Source organism: Sinocyclocheilus grahami, unplaced genomic scaffold (genome assembly GCF_001515645.1).
Source record: "Sinocyclocheilus grahami isolate Dianchi unplaced genomic scaffold, SAMN03320097.WGS_v1.1 scaffold289.1, whole genome shotgun sequence".
Lineage (NCBI taxonomy): Eukaryota > Metazoa > Chordata > Actinopteri > Cypriniformes > Cyprinidae > Sinocyclocheilus > Sinocyclocheilus grahami.
In genome coordinates, this window is record NW_015505468.1 from 1,034,305 (window position 1) to 1,055,782 (window position 21,478).

The window sequence follows — 21,478 nt, forward strand, 5'->3', positions numbered from 1 at the left end:
AAATGAAAGCACACATGCTGCTTTTAAAGCTGATGAGTGCCAGCAATGGATAATTTCATATTTTGTCCATTAAAATTACTCTAAATTGAAAATTTCTTGCTGTTAGATGTGATTATCATTCATCAATGAAAGCAATTAAATCACTACCCTGGAAAATTATACATTCCTCTCTACATTAATCGTGCAAACAATGCAGAAACTAATATGCATTATGACGGTTGAGTTAATCAGTTGCACAGATTAAATACACTGTAATTCAAACAATTGTTTTTTTTTTCGGTGTAAGACAAGGTTTATATCGGGGTAAAGGAATTGGTTTCAAAGATTCTGTTATTCAATATTTCAGAACCAGTAAAAAAATTTGATTTAATTATATAATATTATAATATAATTATATAAAATTTGATTTAATTGTGTATATATATATATATATATGTATATACACGTGTGTGTGTGTGTGTGTGTGTGTGTGTGTGTGTGTACATACAGTGGAGATCAAAATTAGAGAACAATCTACAATTGCAGTTTTTAAGCATATTTCATAAATTAATTGTATTCTGAAGTTTGATTTAATTGTGTATATATATATATATGTATATACACATACACATACACACACACATACAATTAATAGAAAAATTATTTAAAATATACTATTGTTCTTTTAAAGAACAAAAAGAGAGAAAAAAAATCTTTTTCATTATTATTTTTAATAAATACATTTTTTTACATAAATTAATTTTTTATCATTTACATTTTTTTTTTTTTTCTGATGTTTTTTTTATTTATCCGTCCATGAGTTTCTTGGTCCATGTCAAACCAATGTCCTTGTTTTGATCTCCACTGTGTGTGTGTGTACATACAGTGGAGATCAAAATTAGAGAACAATCTACAATTGCAGTTTTTAAGCATATTTCATAAATTAATTGTATTCTGAAGCACAGTATAAAAAACTTGTGTGAGATACTGTATATGAAAAAGATCTCTGATCAAAATTAGAGATCACTTACAGATACCTCCAAGTTACTGGTGTTAATCTGGCACCTGGAAAGAACAAAAAGAGAGAAAAAAAATCTTTTTCATTATTATTTTTAATAAATACATTTTTTTACATAAATTAATTTTTTATCATTTACATTTTTTTTTTTTTCTGATGTCTTTTTTATTTATCCGTCCATGAGTTTCTTGGTCCATGTCAAACCAATGTCCTTGGCATTCCTAGTGCCATGCTGTGTTACTTCCGAAACTTCTCTCCAATTTCAGTCAAACATCTCACAAAAACACAAGAAGCTCAATATAAGTTGTAGTCCTCACCTTCACTTGTGTGTCTGTCCGTAAACAGGTGTTTGGAGTTTGTGCTCAGGCCTTCGATGTCGTGAACGGAGGAGGCGCGTCTCCTGCTGCACACGCTGTCTCTAGAGTTGGCCTGGGCCAGGCAGGTGGTGGACTGCGCTTGAGACGGACTGGGCAGGTCCCAGGGCTGCTTGGGCGATGAGTGGTCGAGGGGTATGGACGTGCTAACCGGGGAGGAGCGAGGGCTGGAGCTGATGAGCGCCTGCGTGTCGTTGGCATCCGCTGGACTCGAACCGTCCTTGGTGGGCGATTGGACGTCCATCACGGCCACAGAGTCGTCACTGGCCCTGGGCGAGTCCACCATCACTGAGTCTGGCTCGTCCTGCGGAAGAGACTGCTTGCTGGTTCCCAACAGCTTCAAGGCTGGCAGACGGAAGTGGAAGAATCTTCCTTTTCCTAGAGGTATTTGAAAAAATAAATTATTATTATTTATTGGTTGTCATTTTTTTTAATTGGAGAAAAGTTGAAATAGAAACTCAATTTAATTTATTACGGCTTTTATTATAACTGATATGCTGTTAAGCACACCCCTTTTATTTAAAGATACATATTATAAATATTGTAAAAACATTTAAGTATTTCTCTCCAAGTTACTGGTGTTAATCTGGCACCTGGTGCTAATTTCTTTAATTATATGACAAACAAACACTATTTAACATGCAGCTTTCCTCCAATTTTCTCTGAGATTGCAAGACAGCGGGCCGCTCTGAGGTGACTGAAACCCTGCGACAGGAGGCGGTCCAGATGAAGGCCAAAGGGATGACACTTTCAGCCACTGCAAGAGAAGCTGGTCATTCTAAATCTGGGATTTCTCGAATATATTGCAGGTTTACAATGACACTAATTCATTCAAGTCCCCTAAAAAGGCTGGTCGTCCACGTAAAATGAATGCACGAGAGGACAGGTTAATGCAGAGACTCTCAATGGGGAATCGGTTCAACACTGCAGCTGGAATTGCTCGCCAGTTCAGTGCTGAAGCAGGGTATGGATCTGTCTCGGCGCGTTTAAGAGAAGTCAGACTGAAAGCGCACTCTGCAGTGACCAAACCTCTCATCAGCAGAAAGAATCAAAAGGCTAAGCTCACATTTGCTGAGGAGTATGTTGTGTGGAGAGAGAAGAACTGGTCTAAAGTTCACTTTAGTGATGACAGCAAGTTTCATTTATTTGGGTCTGATGGGAAACAATATGTTCGGCATCAAACTGGGGAAAGACTGAAGCCTGAGTGCGTAAAGTATCCAGTGAAAGGTGGAGGAGGAAGTATCTATAGATTGTTCTCCAATTTTGATCTCCACTGTATATATGACAAACTGAGGAATACTTGAAGGCTGTTTTTATTTTATTTTAGAAACTAATAACAGATAAGCTGTTATTAATAAATTAAATTAAAAGAGCCTTCAAGTATTTCTCAATTTCTCTATTATATTTGATTTGATTTGATTTTTTAAGGCTGTTATTATAACACATATGCTGTTAAACATCCTTATTTTAAAGATAAATATTCAAATAAATATTATTAACAAATTAAAGTAAAACAGCCTTTTATTTTATTTTATTTCTTAAATCTAAATGATCTTTTTATACAATATATTATCATTAATATTATTATTTGGGGCAGAATCAAAATAGACACTCTTAAAGAAAAATATTTATTTATTTGTTATTTCTATGATGAATTTAATTACATTTTTATCAGTAAGATTTTCGAATGAAGAACGACTGTTTTATAGTGTTTCAGAAGTGGCCATTGAATACGCTGAAATGAGTTGGCAGCACCGCTGGCAGCATTATTATGAGAACAGGCGTATTCAGCAGACGTGCAGCTTGAGCGGTCAACATTCATTTTCCCACAATGCATCTCCCCCAGGAGAACAACAGTCTGACATATGGCTCATTTGTTCAGCCATGCCTTTAATTATCCCACCGGCCTTTGGTCTGAATTCATCCCTCACACGGTCACAGATCACCACTGCTTTAATTAGCAGCCTCTCAACGTTTTTTTCTTTCTTTTAAAACAGGATGTGATCAAACAAATCCAGCGCTTCCCAGAGGAATTCAGTGTTTCCTCTCCAGCGCATCAGCGCATCGAAGAGTAAATTGCAGTACACACTTTCTAATAAATAAGGTCTACTTGAAGAGAAAGCTCATTCGACCGCACCAGACTAGAACTTGCATTCACTTTCATTCATGCACACGCACCCGCACACATTTTTGACACAATAATAAATGAAAATCATCAGTGTTACGACCCTTTTAAGATTGTCTAGGGGAAAAAAGGAGTAACATTGAGACTGCGGCAAATTTGCAAAATGATGGAGGAGGCAAGAGACCATGCAAGGACAACGAACTGCCAAAGATTTAATGTACAAAAAAGAAAACAAACCATATAATTATAAAGTATGTGTACAAAATTATAAATAAATAAAGAACCAACCAATATGTACAAATATTTACAACCCAGAAAAAGAAAAACAGTAAAGAATAAACTACAGTAAAGAATCAATAAAGAATGTATTATGAATACTGCAATAATAACAAATCAGTGATTTTTTTCTATCAGTGATACATTTATCATTTATTAATATTTTGCAATGGCTTTATTCTTATAATTTCAGTTTTCATTTTATGGCCATTGTAGTTCAAGTTTGAGTAATTCTGTTATGTGCTTTTGTCATTTTTTTTATTATTATTAGATTTGTATATCTCTATATATCTTTAATTAAGTTGTAATTGGTGTCATGCATTACAGTACGCAGGTGTACAGCGTTTCTGACTCCAGCTCGCTGAATTATAGCTTCTCCCTCGCCGTCAGCTTTCCTCATTCAGCTCAGTGGGGTTTAAAGAGGAGCACCTGTGAAACAGAGGCAGGTGTTTAACCCACTGGCTGATGCTGATGAGGAGGAGGATCTCAGTGTTGTGTTCAGGACTGTAAGCACTCCTCAGGAGGGCTGCTTTGGATGCTCAATCACAATGGCGGGTTGAAAGTGAGCTAGTGTTTGGGAATATGAGGATTCCTCACTCAGCGAGCCCTTCACGTCCTGTCACTGCGTCCCGCTGACCTTCTGCCGTCACAAACACACATGATACAGGCGCGCCGCTGACCGATGCCCCCTACAGCGCTCCCACATCCCACGTGTGTGTGTATGTGTTTCACAGTTAAACAACAGCTTGTTTAAAAGTTACAATGAATGAAGAAACAATAGGCAAATATTAATCTTTTACTCAATTTTTTAAAAAGTAATTTTAGTAGTTTTTATCTCAGATAGTTGCCAAAATGAAACATATTTTATATATTTTATTCAGCTTTATTTCAATAACAAAAGACAATTTTAATTGTTCAGTTTTAGGAAACAATTTATTATTATTATTATTAATGCTAATGTCTGTTTAGATGCTACAGTGGAAGAAGAAACGGAATCATTTTATATAATATAATAATATATTCTCCTTAAATATATTTACTATATCTGTCATTATTATTTGAATTGTAGTGCTTACTAAGGCAAACATAATAATATAATTAGTGCTGTCAAATGATTAATCGCGATTGATTGCATCCAAAATAAAAGTTTTTGTTTACATATATGTATGTGTACTGTGTATATTTATTATGTCTATATAAATACACACACATAGAGTATATATATTTTTTTATATTTACATAAATATATTCTTATATTTTATACTATACATAAATATATTTAATATATAAACAACATCTTTTTCTTAAATATATACAGGCATGTGTTTGTATGTATATATACATAATAAATATACATAGTACACACACATATATTACGTAAACAAAGACCTTTATTTTGGATGCGATTAATCGCATTGAAAAGCACTAAATATAATACATTATATATATTTCACTATATTTATTGACTTACAATTTCAGTTTTAGCAAGTCTTAGTAATATTTGCAATTTTATATATTTAAAAAATATATATATTTCTGTATAACTTTATTTATTATTATTGTTTTTTTTATAGTAATTTTAATACTTCAAACTAAACTTTTTATTTCAGTTAGCTGCCGATGGGACATTTTTTTTCCTATTTTATTTCAGCTTTATTTCAATTACTGAAGTTTTAGATAATAACAACATTGTAACAAATTATTACTATTAATATTATTGTATATACTGTATCTGTCATCATTATCTGGATTCGTATTACTGGTAGTGCTTACTAAGGCAAATATCACTATTACTCCTAATGATTACATTTCACTCCTTTTTTTTTTTTACAATTTGTTACTATTTTTATGTGCTTTTGTCATTTTTATGCTTTTTAAAAATATTTTTATATATAGTCTATATTTCAGCTTTATTTCAATTAATTCAAATTTCAATTAACAATAACTACGCTGTTACAAAGTATAATTATTATTTATACCTTTCTCTGTTTAGAGGTTAAAATTGAAGAAAAAAAATTAATATAGTATAATATTATAGAATATCAGCATATAATATAATAAACTACATTGTACTGTATCTGTCATTATTATCTGGATGCTTAGTAATGTTTTCATTAAGCACTACTAATAATATTACTTCTAGTGATCATATTTACTGCAAAATCAAGAGAGATTCATGAACGCTTGTCACAGAATGCATTTATCTGTCATTAGATAAGAATCCACTCTCATCAACATGGATAACAAGGAGATACGAGTTGTTTATTGCTTCAGATGATGTGTAGAAATAGGTCAGTATTATTTTAATATTTTTTATTAATATTTTGAATAAGCATTTATCTTTATATTTTCAGTTTCCAGTTTATTTTTGTTTTTGCTTATTTCGAGTAATTTATAGTAGTGCTTAAACTTATTTCAGTTAGTTGCTAAGGAAACATTTCTCATTTTTGTATAGTTGTTTAATTGTTCATCTAATATTTATGTTTTATTACAGCTTTATTTTAATTAACACACATGTTCTAATAGGTTTTATTTTTAATTATCAGTAATAACCTGTTGACTGCATTACAGTAATGGATTCACAACTGAGAACAAGACAAACAAACTCAAATGTTTAGTTATGATAATTTTGGGGCAAGATGTGCATAATTGGTATGCAAATAATGTCACGTGCAAACAATCTTATTGGTCCTAAATAGGTTTAATGTTCTTTATGCAAAATGTAACTTCTCACTTTGTCTAATTTGAAGTTGCGGTGAAAAATGGCACACAAGAGTGGATTCCTATCTAAGAGCCTTAATACACTTGCATTGCACTCGGATGACTTTCTGAAAACTCCTGACAAAGATGAAGATGATCTGGTAGTGAATGAGTGTGTGACCTCTATGTGCGGTGATTCTGCAGTGTGTTTGCACACATTACTGCTGGCTAGCACTTCAGACTCTCTCAGAAAGAACAAGAGGACACACGTATCACTGAAAGCATCATGTACAGTACACGGCACAGAAAAGTCAAACGTCAAGCTTTGTGATTCCTGACGTTTGCGATGAGTGATGTTGACGGCGAGAAAGTCAGTCAGAGCCGTGAGGTTAATTAAGCATAATAAGATATTAAACCATCATGGCCACATTCCTTTTCTTCCTGTGACTGTCAGACATTAATACTCAATCATGTTCTCTGCACAACATCTCTCTCTATCGCTCTGTGTATCTGGACTCCAATGCTGGAACTACTAGCCATCTACAACATAGCCAGAAACGCTGGCCGCTCGGACAATTGTACACCATTTGGCTGTCAGAAAAAATAGGAGAATTTAAATTAAACCGTTTCTGAGGCCCTGGGCGAGATCTTAAATATCATGTTCACTGTGTTTTGTTTATGAACATTTGTGCTTTGGTTATTGAATGAAACTTAAAAAAATAAGCATACTGTACATGGGTAGTTGAAAACTAAGATTTGTTTGACATAAATCTAGTTTTAAATGTATAATTTAAAAAATATATCTAAAATATAACAAAATATATAAAATATAACTATTGAAGTAAACATTTTTATAATTATATGTTTACTTGCATTTTAATATTAATTATATTGTGTTTATATATATATCATATAATATATATTGTGAATGTAGTACATTATACAAACGAAAATATTGCCCCATCTTGAAGGAATAAGAGAATATATATATATATATATATACACACACACACACACACACACACACACACATAATTATTATTTTATTCTGAGATAATCCAATATCTTTTATATAGTATATGACTGATATTATTATTATACCATAACTGGTTTAGGCCGCTAGTGCACATTTAATATCTAGTTTTCATTTGCTTCTACTAAGACTTAATCCAGATGCATAAATTGGTTTGAACAGAAAATGAAATGGCCAATACAGGCGTGAACACTGGTAGTTTATTCCATTATAGCACAGATATACGGAACATTACAAAAGGCTCTATCCTAACAACTTATTAATGACAGCAAGTTTGTGTGTGTGTGTGTGTGTGTGCGCACGCTAACAGTCACAGTGCATATGTAGATTGCTTGATTTGAAGGTCATGTACGGTTTGGTTATCATGATTCTAATGTACATTAGCATGTAAATTACATTGCCACAGATATACGGAACATTACAAAAGGCTCTATCCTAACAACTTATTAATGACAGCAAGTTTGTGTGTGTGTGTGTGTGTGTGCGCACGCTAACAGTCACAGTGCATATGTAGATTGCTTGATTTGAAGGTCATGTGCGGTTTGGTTATCATGATTCTAATGTACATTAGCATGTAAATTACATTGTGTTTGCTGTTTTCTAATCAAAGCAGAGGAGTTTTGCAGTCTAAGCATGTGACATTCTCATTCAGACTGATAGAGCTTCTATTTCAGAATACACTAGAACCTGGGGATTCCATCCCATGATTCCAGCACTTCCATTTGTTGCTATGATACTGGCAAGTTTATGCATAATTAGTTTCTTGTTTGCCCCAAAAGTCACTTCAGTCTAAATTTGAATGTGTCACAGGAATTCTGCACATATATGTGGTGAAGGATTTTAAATATTTGTATGCATATGTGATCTGATGGTATATTGTTTTGCATGTTAAAATCTACAGTTAAAGGAATAGTTCACCACAAAATATAAAATTGCTGAAAATGTACTCAGCCTCAGGTCATCCAAGATATAGATGAGTTAGTTTCTTCATCAGATTTGGAGAAATGTAGCATCACTTGCTCACCAATGGATGCTCTGCAGTGAATGGGTGCCGTCAGAATGAGAGTCCAAACAGCTGATAAAAACATCACAATAATCCACAAGTAATCCACAGCACTCCAGTCCATCAGTTAACATCTTGTGATGCCAAAAGCTGCATGTTTGTATGAAACAAAGTCATCTTCAAGATGTTGTTAACTTCAAATTGTTGCTAATGTAAAGTATGTAAAGTCCACTATTCATAATATTGCTTTCTTCAGTGAAAAAGTTGTCTTTTCTGAATCAGAAGACAAATATGCACACATTTACAAGCAAAAACAGTCTAAAACAATTCTAAACAAATATGTGTGTGGATTTTGATATGAGAGGACAACAGGGGATGGACTTTTTCACTGGAGGAAGTGTTATTATGGATAGAAGACTCATATTTTAGCCAGAAGTGAAGTTAAAACATCTTTATGATGGATTTGTTTCTTACAAACATGCAGCGTTTCACTTCACACGACATTAACTGATGGACTGGAGTGGTGTGGATTACTTGTGGATTATTGTGATGTTTTTATCAGCTGTTTGGACTCTCATTCTGACGGCACCCATTCACCGCAGAGGATCCATTGCTGAGCAAGCGATGCAATGCTGAATTTCTCCAAATCTGTTCCCATGAAGAAACAAACTCATCTTGGATGACCTGAGAGTGAGTAATATTCAGACAATTTTCATTTTTGGGTGACCTATTCCTTTAATGTTAGTGTTGTCCTACTGATGCTTTTTAAAAATCCATTTAATAATTTTTCAGAGTTCATATAATCAAAGTTCTACATCTGTATACAAAGCTATTACACATCACTTGGAATATAGTGCACTGTCATGATGTTGTTGTTGTTGTTGTTTTGACAGAAATCCTCCACTTTTCATTGTCTGAGCAGCTCAGACATTCTGTCTAACATCTCATTTTGCATTTCACAGGAGGAAGATAACACAATGGCAGAACCACATGAGGGTGAGTAAATGATGACATGAAAACATTCATTTGTAAGTGAACTGGTCCTTTACAGTAATTTTGTCAGCCACTTTACACAATGTAATGGAGGAATCATCTTTCCTCCAATCATTCGGCCTTTTATTTCACTCAGGTTTCAATGCACATACTGTAATGTGTCTTGATATGCCACTTTGAGTGGGTTGATTTGCAATGCCTCTTGGTTGCACTTGCTATGTGGGATATCAGTTTGATTATTACTCAAGATGCATAATCTTAGTGCAAACAGATTCAAAGATCAATGCAGGCATCTCACCATAAAAGTAAATGACCATAGTAATTTTTTTAGACAACACATTCTTCTCATTCTTATTATATATATATATATATATATATAGGCCATGAATGTCAGTTGGTCCACTGCCTCAGTTCATCCATATGGTTTGTTAAGAACATGGACTATTCTAATTTAATTTATAATTAATTAATTATTCTATGGACAATACCTAAAATGAGGACATGAATTTGTACATTCCCACTTATATATAAAGGTTATATTAAAGGAATAATTTACCAAAAAGTCTGACATTTTCTTATGTCGTCCCTACTTTCTTTCTTTTGTGTAACACAAAAAAAAGTATATATATATATATATATATATATATATATATATATATATATACTGTATGTATAATGTGTGTGTGTCCTGAAATGTGATCTCAAAATTTTCAGATCCATGTGGTTTTTGAAATATCCATATCATGATGCCTACATTTATTTGTAGCATATGTTTAATTTATTTATAAAAAAATAGAGTAGTATTTTATCAGCTATAATTTATTTTCAATTCAATGAAAACAATTAATTTTTAAAAAGACAAGTAAAAACTGTAATAACACTTATGTATAATATTTAGCAAAAATTCATGCTTTATATCAAGATTTTGTGATGCCTAAATTCATTTGTAGCATTTAAAACAACTGGCTTTAGTTTTAAGTGTTTTTTTATTTATTTAGACAAAATTGTGTGGTACATCATAATCAGAAACGTTCAATATGAGTATGTGTATTTAAGTCCTTACTAGGTTTGGGTCTCATTGTAACACATACAAGCAGGGTTCAGCGGTGAGTCCTTGTTGACACAGACTCTCCATGACACCCAGAGGCAGAAAACACACACACACACACACACACACACTCTGCAGCATTCTCCACTATAAATAACCTTCACCTAAAGCGGTGTGTTTGCTAAGTGAGGATGTAGAGACGCTGAGGCGGACCTGAGGCCCGAGCAGCTATAGAGCTGTAAACGAGCACACGACACTCACAGATGCGTCATCCTGCCACGATCGTCCACCCTGCAGCCCGCTGCCCTGTCAGAGCAAACCGGCCCGCAGATACAGGAAGTTATGGAGATGATGGAGATGATAAATGCATTAATATCATCCGCTTCCGTTCTCATCCTCACTGAGGCTCTTTCTTTATGTGACCCGGTTAATATTAGTCACAGCAGTTCACTGTGTGTCTGATGAATATTATACACAAACCACAAAGTTTTGTTAGTTATTGGCCAATATTAGAGAATTTAGTTTTTTTATTGATCTGCATTTAATTGTGCATGCTTATTTCCCATATTTTTACATTTAAATGTAAAATTATGTATTGTTTTATTTATAAACATTTGCTCTTTCATTGGTTTTATGTGTGTGTGTGTGTGTAAGTATATATATATATATATATATATATTGTGGTGGGATGACCAAACGACAGACACAGTGGGTGTGGCGTCAGGCCTCAGAGAGGCTTTTATTAACAGAAAATAAACAGTGTCCAGAAAAAAGCGAATCAAGTGTCCAAAATAAACAGGGGATCTGGTGTCCTCGTCGTGCTGCGGGGTTCGTGAAGGGAAGGGCAGTGGTCAGGAAGGAAGGGTCCCGGTAAGTCCGGGGCGCGAGGGGCGGCGGCTTCTTCCAGCGGCTGCATCCTTCTTGTTGCCCACGGCGTGCAAAGGGACTAGACGGCCCGGCATCCTGGCATCCTGGCCCAACGGCCGTGCAACGGGTAAGGTTCTTGTCCGGACCGCGGGTCCGGCAGCTCACAACTCTGGTGGCACGGGAGTCCCTCTACGCACCCTCGTGGGTCCAAGAAGGGTGCGTAGAGGGACTCCCGTGCCGCCAGAGCACGTGCAGCTGCCAGACTCCGCCCCTTACCTGGACCCTTCCTTCCTGACCACTGCCCTTCCCTTCACGAACCCCGCATGGCACGACGAGGACACCAGATCCCCTGTTTATTTTGGACACTTGATTCCCTTTTTTCTGGACACTTTGTTTCTTTTCTGTTAATAAAAGGCCTCTGAGGCCTGACGCCTCACCCACTGTGTCTGTCGTTTGATCGTCCCGCCACAATATATATATATATATATATACAGTGGGTACGGAAAGTATTCAGACCCCCTTAAATTTTTCACTCTTTGTTATATTGCAGCCATTTGCTACAATCATTTAAGTTAATTTTTTCCTCATTAATGTACACACAGCACCCCATATTGACAGAAAAACACAGAATTGTTGACATTTTTGCAGATTTATTAAAAAAGAAAAACTGAAATATCACATGGTCCTAAGTATTCAGACCCTTTGCTCAGTATTTAGTAGAAGCACCCTTTTGATCGAATACAGCCATGAGTCTTTTTGGGAAAGATGCAACAAGTTGTTCACACCTGGATTTTGTCTATATGGGGTGCTGTATATATATATATATATATATATATATATATATATATATATATATATATAAAACCATATACAGTATATATAAAACCAATGAAAGAATAAATGTTTATAAATAAAACAATACATATATGCAAAAAAATAAATAATGCAAAAACACATCTAAATGTGATTGGTCACTTTATGTGTCAATTAGATCACCAAAGGTGCCAAAAAGAAGAAGATTGGTTTGTTGTGCTGGCCAGTAAAACGAAATCTGCACCTGCTGATGAACGTGTTAAAGCCTTGATGTGAAGCCAGTTCTGAAAGCATCCCTCATCTGAGCCAAGAGCAGAAGATACCAGCGTCCCACCTGAATCTGAACAGTCTCAGCGAGAAGCTCCTGTCTAATTAGCACGCTCTGTTGAGGAACGCCTCACTGCGCTGGCCAGTTAAAGCACTTCCTGTTGAACACGACTGATTAGAACGGCTGGTTTAGCACAGCAGAGGTGGGGTTGTGAAGGAGTCACTAGGAAGCAGCTCTAATGTAAGTTACAAAATGATCATCAGAGAAATTATTTCTCATTATTTACACACATAATAATAATGTTATAATATTAAGTAAGTAATAATAGTGGTTGTTGAAAGCTTCAGTTTTGTTGCTGATGCATTAACTAACACAACCACAACTGTGTTCTGGAATTTAAACTCAGAATAGATGATTGTTTTTTGTTATAATAATAATTATATATATATATACACGTTGAATTTTAGCAAATTCATCTATAGCAATTAAAACAGCTGACATTAGTTTTTAAAATGTATATAGATAAAATAGTGAAGTGTTTTATAATCAGCTATAATTTATTATCATTTCAACACCAACACTGTAATTGTTTTAATTCTAAAAAATTAATAAGCCCCTTAAATGTAATATTTAAGAAATCTCAAAATATTTAAAGTTAATTTAGACAAAACAGTGTAGTGCTTTACAAACAAAGTTTGGGCTCAGTAAGATTTTATATTTTAATTATTAATTTTATTCAGTATTTTATTACATTATTATTTCACAATATTACCATTTTCACTATATTTTTGATCATTATATTGTATATGCATTATATATATATATATATATTTTTTTTTAATTTTTTTTGTAACATCCACAATGCATTATAGGTAAAGTTCATTCACTCATAATAGATCTTATACTCATCTTATTTATTTTTTTCCTCATATCAAAGTTTTAGGGCTGGTTGGTTTGGATCATGATTTTTAAACATGTCTACTGAGGAAACAGATGGCATAAATATTTGCAGAAAGAGCAGCTAGTAGGGAAAAATCTGTGTAAGAAACCAAAAAATAATAAAAATACATATATGCATAAAAATAATAATAATAAACTCAATTTGCACTCACTGATTTCAGATTTGGCAGGCGGCGTGAGGTTCAGTCTCTCCAAAGAGTCGCTGTTCTCCTCGTCTAGAACATGATCGAAGTTCAAGATGAACATCATCACAACTCCTTCCTCGTTCTTCACTGGGATGATGTGAGTGTTACACTGGAAGTCTGAACCTACGAGAGGAACAAGAAGACATGTTTAGTTTTCACAAGCACAAACTCTGATTCACTCCTCGCCTGCTCTCTGGAACACATCTAACTTGATAATGAAGATACATGTCACAGTCGATCATACTGAGAGCTGCGAAGGAAACAGAAGATGACTGGATATTTTAAACTGCCAAATCAAGAGGATGAGAGCCAAATTTAAGCTGTTATTCACTGAAAATCTTCCCTTGTAATAGAGGTGTAACGATCACGGAGACCACTGCCACGGTTCGGTTCATATCACGGTTTTGGAGCCACGGTTCGGTTCGGTTCGGTTTGCAGTGATGGTAGGGTTCATGATATGCCACCAGCAATGCTAAAGAACATTAGATTCACTTTTAACTTAATAATAATAATAATAATAATAATAACAATAATTGCTCTCTGTTCATGTTAATTAATGCATTAACAAATGAGAATTTAAAAATTGTTGCTTTGTAAAGTGTTACCAAAAAATCTATTGCCTTAAAAAAATGTAAATAAAATAAAATAAAATAATATAATACCTAAATAATGCAAACAAGTCATTAAACAACATTACTTAGGCTACATATAAAAATGCATGAACCTGGATAAATAAAATGGAATAGCCGGACAATAAGGAAATTATTTTAATCAAATATGTAATAACTCAATCTGACACTCGAGAGTCGCAAGCTGTTTGAGAGGCGGCTGTGTGCGCTTTGGCTGAGAGTGCATTCTATGAGTTAAAACAGCTTGAATGTTTAAAATGGCATGACTTAAAAGTATGTGCAAGTGACAATTCCGTCAACTGTCCGAAACACGCGCTAGTCTAGTATTGCAGCGTGCAGCTCACTCGCGGAGCGAACTCAACGTGGATATTATGGATGTTGAGGCCATTTGTGCATTTTGAGAGAGTGGGAGAAGACGCAGTACCACTCAATCCCAATCACTCACGCTGTTTGTGAAATTCCGTCTCACAGAAAGTTTTAAAATTACTGATCTGTGTGTGTGTGTGTGTGTGTGTGTGTGGATTATTGCAAAATGTTCCCTTTATAATCAGTAGAAATTATAGTTGCAGGATAAAACCCAAAAGAACATAATTAGACCCCTCCAAATACACTTTTTGTGAACTCCTTCTTCAAAGCAGATGGACTGAACATAACAAACTAATTTGCACTATACAGCAGGAGAAGGTGAGATTTAGGAGCTGAACCTGAAGGAGTGAAGAGCTTTCATCTGCTGTCTGATATAGATGCTGCATTACTGAAAAACCCACTCCAGCGCCGACAACATCCAAGAGACAGCATCAGTAAAAAAAGAGAGAGAGCCAGAGGCACCTGTCCTGAGCTGGAGGGTGTGATCATGGATAAATGCGCTGAATCAGACCCGGAGGTCAGAGGTCACAGCCTGTGCTTCTCTTTGCAGGCTTAGCCCTGTTCAGCAGCCCTTATTCTGCAGGATTTAGCAGCCTGTGACAGGCACTATACAGCACAATGAATCTGTCCACAAGGACGCAAACGTTCTCCTCTTATCTTTTTTCTTTTTTTAGTCCAATCCATCTGTATCTCCTGCTCATTGATTTCACTCCCAAAGCCTTTTTAGTAATGAAAAGATACAAAAATGCTCAGGCTCCTCATATCTGCTGCACTGACGGATTATTCAGATGTCTGGGTGTTTGTTTGAAAGATTGTGACTGACATAATATACAGATATCATCGGTCCTGGATGCTGATGGAGACGCTGAATGCTTGAACTTGACATTATGTCTTGAAAACTGTTTATGGCACTGGCAGAGACGTGAACACAATGTGTAAAAACGTCAGTCTGCATGTATACATAAACCAACAACTCAAAAAATATTGCAAACGGTGTACAAGAACATATTCTTTATGAACCGAACCATGGTTACATGCATAACCCGAGTCGTTTATAAATCATTTTTAATGAAAGAAGTCTCTTTTGCTCAGCAAGGCTGCATATATTTGATTAAAAATACAGTAAAAACTGTATTATTGGGAAATATTATTACAATTTAAAATAGCTGTTTTCTATTTGAATTAATAGTCACATATATTTTATTCCTGTGATCAAAGCTGTATTTTCAGCATCATTACGCCAGTCTTCAGTGTCACATGATCCTTCAGAAATCATTCTAATATGCTGATTTGCTGCCCGAGAAACATTTCTGATTATTATCAATGTTGAAAACAGTTGTGCTGCTTCGTATATTTTTGTGCAAACTGATACATTTTGTTTCAAGGCTCTTTTATGAATAGAACGTTCAAAAGAACTGCATTTACTTGAAATAGAAACATTTAGTAACGTTATATACATTTCTTTACTGTCTTTCTATCTTTTAGACCCCTCCTCGTGGTCACAGTCAGAGCCAGCAGGAGTCAAACACATCAGCTCATCTTCCACAGCGCTGAAGCTCATACAGCACACACGCAGGGGATCGTCTAGAATATGCTGCACTAAGCATTTCCCACATCCTGAGCAGTACATAAACGTCTCCAGCACCAGCAGGTATCATTAATACTTCCAAAACAACACCGGCAAGAAAAATGGATCAAATGAGGTGTGGAATATTCTGTGGCAACTCTGCGCAAATGTAATTTAATCTACATGTTCAGTATACCCTAATGAGCATGCAGAGGAGAAAGTGTTCGGAAAATTCTCTGAACACGAGGAAAATCACGTCCTGTCAATGAGAAGATATGATCACAAAATGATTTCAGCCATTTGCTAAGATGTCCCAATGCAAATATATCAAACTGACAATAGCCTGAATGTAAAATTGAATGTGCAGCTTATTAAAGTGAAGCATTTGGCCTGTTTTACACCGCACTCAATTTCAGTCAGATTTACTGAATAGAAAGTGGTGTTTATGTGTGTTTAGGTAATGGACAGATGGAAAAACCTGGTAGCAAAATCAACCAATGAATTTCCATGCATTTTCCTTATTTTTTCATTAAATTGTGATTACCGGATAAGAATTTTTAACAAATAATTTTTTGAAATTGTGCACACACAGAGGTTTCTAGATAATGAAAAGTTAAAAAGAAAAATTCTAGAAAAGGGAAAATTAGCTACAAATATTCCCATAATTTTGAAGAATTTAATTTTTTTTTGTATTAATTGTAAGGTTATTCAAAATAAAACTAATATTTACTAAATTAAAAATGTAAATAAATATTTTGTGATTTCATTTGGTGATACAAATGCTGTCGAAATGATACAAATTATCTTTACTTTTATACTTCTGATCTGACTTCAAAAAATAATTTTTGTTGGTGCTCCCTACTGTTTTGAAGTTGGTTCCATCATATAATCGACTTGAATAAAACCAGTTAATTTAGATGTTAGCACATTAAATGCATATCTGTGACCCTGGACCACAAAACCAGTCATAAGTGTCAATTTTTCGAAATTGAGATTTATACATCATCTGAAAGCTGAATAAATAAGCTTTCCATTGATCTATGATTTGTTAGGATATAACAATATTTGGCCGAGATACAACTATTTTATCTAAAATTTGGAATCTGAGGGTGCAAAAAAAAATCAAAATATTGGGAAAATCGCCTTTAAAGTTGTCCTTAGTTGTTCTTAGCAATGCATATCACTAATCAAAAATTAAGTTTTGATATACTTACAGTAAGAAAGTTACAAAATAACTTCATGGAACATGATCTTTACTTAATATCCTAATGATTTTTGGCATAAAAGAAAAATCTATAATTTTGACCCATACAATGTATTGTTGGCTATTGCTACAAATATACCCCAGCGACTTAAGACTGCTTTTGTGCTCCAGGGTCACATTTAAGGTGATTTGACAAAATATTTTATAGCACAGAACTTTTTTACTTAAATTTCCCTGTGAGATTAATTTGTGAATGTATAAGAACTATTTAAGAATTAGTAAATGCTGTTCTGTGTTCTGCCAGAAGACTTCTAATGTTCTGTATGCACTTTAATGCTAAAAGGAAATATACCCCAGCGACTTAAGACTGCTTTTGTGCTCCAGGGTCACATTTAAGGTGATTTGACAAAATATTTTATAGCACAGAACTTTTTTACTCACTTAAATTGCCCTGTGAGATTAATTTGTGAATGTATAAGAACTATTTAAGAATTAGTAAATGCTGTTCTGTGTTCTGCCAGAAGACTTCTAATGTTCTGTATGCACTTTAATGCTAAAAGCCTGCTTATGCTAAACACTTCAACAAAGTCTTGTCTCGCTTTTGTGGAAAAATATGGAAATAGTGGCTCCACAGAACAACGATAGGAGTTTGGAGGAAATTTACTAAACAGTTGTGCCCTTTTTTGTGCAAAAACATGCATTCCTGTTTAACCAGAGTTAATCTATCTACAAAGAGTGTAAATCGGGCGTTTCATCATTATATGATCTGACATATTTGCCTATACCACAAAAACATGCCGCAGTGTGATTGTGATGAAGTCTTTGTCATTCTTTTCAGTGCAACACACCCACTAAAACCAACAATTCCAAAATATTGTAGGACACAAGAACAAATTCTGTGTGAATGACCCCTAATTCAGATGAACAAACTTGATAGTTTGCTATCGTTTGCTATCGATAGTTTTTAAAACTTTATAAAATTTCAGTTTGGAAACTGTACTCACACAGAGTGGTTTCTAGACTATAAAAAGTACAAAAAAATTACAGAAAATGAAAAATTAACTATGAATATTTATTTTTTAGGAAATTTAATTATTTATAAGAATTTTTTTTCAATTTAATATTTGTATTAATTGTATATTGAAATAATACTATAGATATTTTATTTTTCATTTTAATTGCAATTAAAATAAAATAAATATTTATTAAATTAAAAATGTAATATTTTGCAGTTTCATTTGCTGCAGAAATAACAGTTTATCTGTTAGTTTATTCTACTTTTATACTTCTACCTGATCTGACTTCCTCAAAAAAAATTACTTTTGTTGGCTTACCCATACTGATTTCAGGTTAAATAAATAAACTAACATTTATGGTTACATTTTACTTGAATGGGTGTGCATAAGACTGGCATGACACCTACATAATCAAGACATGGCACATGTCATGAATATGAAGGTTTTTTATGCATGTTTATGACAACTGTCATTAAGTGTCATTCGCTCAGTTATGTAATTTTTAATGTAAAGATGACATTGCTTGAGATGTCTTTGTTATGGGCTATGGTTAGGGGTAAGGGTAGGGGTAGGGTTAGGTCAAATAATGTCATATTTGCATTAAAAATGACATAACTGAGCGAATGACACTTAATGGCAGTTGTCATAAACATGCATAAAACCTCCTTCATATTCATGACATGTGTCATGTCATGATTATGAAGGTGTCATGTCAGTCTAATGCACACCCCTTCAAGTAAAGTGTTACCACATTTATTTATATAGTACTATTCAAAACAAAGTTACAAAGTGCTTTAAAATAAAAAGATTAGTACATTAAAAAAATACAAAAAATACCATCAAAATGAAGAAAAAGCCATACGATAAAAATTAGTCTTAAAAAGAGACTTAAAAGAGGATACAGTAGGATCCGAATCAGTTCTATAACTCACAGGCACCCAGTGAAGAGCAGCAAGAATCGGTGTAATGTGGTCACTTTTCTTAGTACGTGTTAAAAGCCTAGCAGCAGCATCTTGACTCAGTTGCAATCTTTGGAGATTTCTCTTGCTAATACCAGAATAAAGTGCATTACAATAATCAAGTCTGGAAGAAATAAAAGCAAGAATGACCTTTTCCAAATCTGCCAAAGAAAGGAATGACTTTATCTTCGTTAGTTGCCTCAGTTGTGCAAAACAAGACTGCACCACTTTAGTCACCTGAACATCAAATGACAGTTCTGAGTCAAAAACTACACCTAAGTTGCGAGCCTCTTTTCGGACATTATTAGATAAGGCACCCAGACTAGATGAGAGATTATTAATACTAGCACTACTGGGGATGCATGGGGTAATTATAAGCACTTCTGACTTGGAGTCATTCAACTGCAGAAAATTTTTCGACATCCAATTTTTTATTTAGATGAAGCATAACATAATATGGGATGTATCAATAATACCAGGCTTTACCGGGACATACAATTGCGTATCATCTGCATAGCAGTGGAACTCAATGTCATAGCGGCGCATAATTTGACCCAGGGGTAACATGTAGATAGTAAACAGAAGGGGACCCAAAATAGATCTCTGAGGGACCCTACAAAATAAAGGAGCACGAGAAGAGGAGGTATCTCCAAGCACTACGGAAAAAGACCTATTCGACAAATAAGAAATAAACCAATCCAGAGCTACATCTCTGATACCAACATAAGTTTTTAAACGGTTGATCAAGACATTATGGTCCACTGTGTCAAAGGCTGAGCTAAGAATGATTCAAAGTACAAGCCAGCATCGGCTGCAAGCAGTAGGTCATTAGCAACCTTAACCAAAGCAGTTTCAGTGCTATGTTGGGAGCGGAAACCAGACTGAAATATTTCAAAGATTACATTTTTATTCATATATGAAATCAGTTGCATTGACACAACTTTTTATAAGATCTTTGATTAGAAATAGGTCTAAAATTACTTAAAGGGTTAGTTCACCCAAAAATAATTTGCAGATCCTGAGCACCAATGACAAACATCTAATATTGTCAAATGTGTGGTAAGTACTGCCGCTCCATAGTATAGAGTCCTTGTGATCGCGAATCTCAAAATTGAAAGTGAAAGTAAAATGAGAGCGCACAATCAAACACGGTTTCAATAGCGGCTCCCTGATGCCCGCAATTTATATACAGTCGCCTATACTTACCCAATGATATAATTGCAAGAAAAAGTATTGAAATATTTTTTTTATCCTCCCATCTTGTAGGCTATTTATTCCCTTTAGCGTTTCCGTAGGACACTTCATTTCCTTTCCGAACATGGAACTGGGATGCGGCGGATTGCGGGAGAGGGGGTGGGGGAATCACGATGTCAGCTTAACATCGTGATGTCTGTCAGCCATCGGCGATGGACGATGTGGCATCGTCTATCGGCCCAACCCTATTGCTCAACCTAAGGTTCTACGTCAGAACGGCGGCTCATTATTGGACGGCTCCTGCATCAGCATCACACGTATGCATCGCGCTGCTCACATGTGCAGCTTTGGCCAATAATGAGCCGGCATTCGGACGTAGAACCTGGAAGCGCTGGACATAAACAACGTATGAGAATGACACAGAAGAGAAGAGGTTGTTGAATAAAGTCGTTATTTTTGTTTTGTTTTTGCGCACAGAAAGTATTCTCGTCGCTTCATAAAATTATTGTAGAACCACTGTAGTCACGTCGACTGTTTTAACGATGTCTTTAGTACCTTTATGGATCTTGAAAGTTTGGCATTGCTGTCAATGAAGGCCTCTCTGAGCCATCGGATTTTATCAAAAATATCTTAATTTGTGTTCTGAAGATGAGCAAAGGTCTTAGGGGTGTGGAATGACATGAGGGTGAGTAATTAATGACAGTATTTTCATTTTTGGGTGAACTAACCCTTTCAATTGGAGGGGTCTAGAGAAGCCTTCTTTAATAATGGATAAATAGTGGCATGTTTAAAACATGCGGGAAAAATGCCAGAAGACAAAGAACGTCTCGGTTACGTATGGTAACCCTCGTTCCCTGAAGGAGGGAACGGAGACGTCACGTCGGATGACCGACGAATTGGG

The 21,478-nt window shown here is 34.9% G+C and overlaps 1 protein-coding gene across 1 annotated transcript in view; it reads right to left on the minus strand.

Moving 5' to 3' along the window:
- LOC107600684 (potassium voltage-gated channel subfamily H member 7-like) overlaps positions 1-21,478 on the minus strand; it is an 82,362-nt gene that overhangs the window by 16,114 nt on the left and 44,770 nt on the right. The window contains exons 3-4 of the mRNA XM_016292641.1: positions 13,610-13,765; positions 1,315-1,749 (exon numbers count right to left, since the gene is read on the minus strand). Of these exons, the coding sequence (XP_016148127.1) occupies positions 1,315-1,749; positions 13,610-13,765 (591 nt within the window). The remainder of the gene's footprint in view (positions 1-1,314; positions 1,750-13,609; positions 13,766-21,478) is intronic.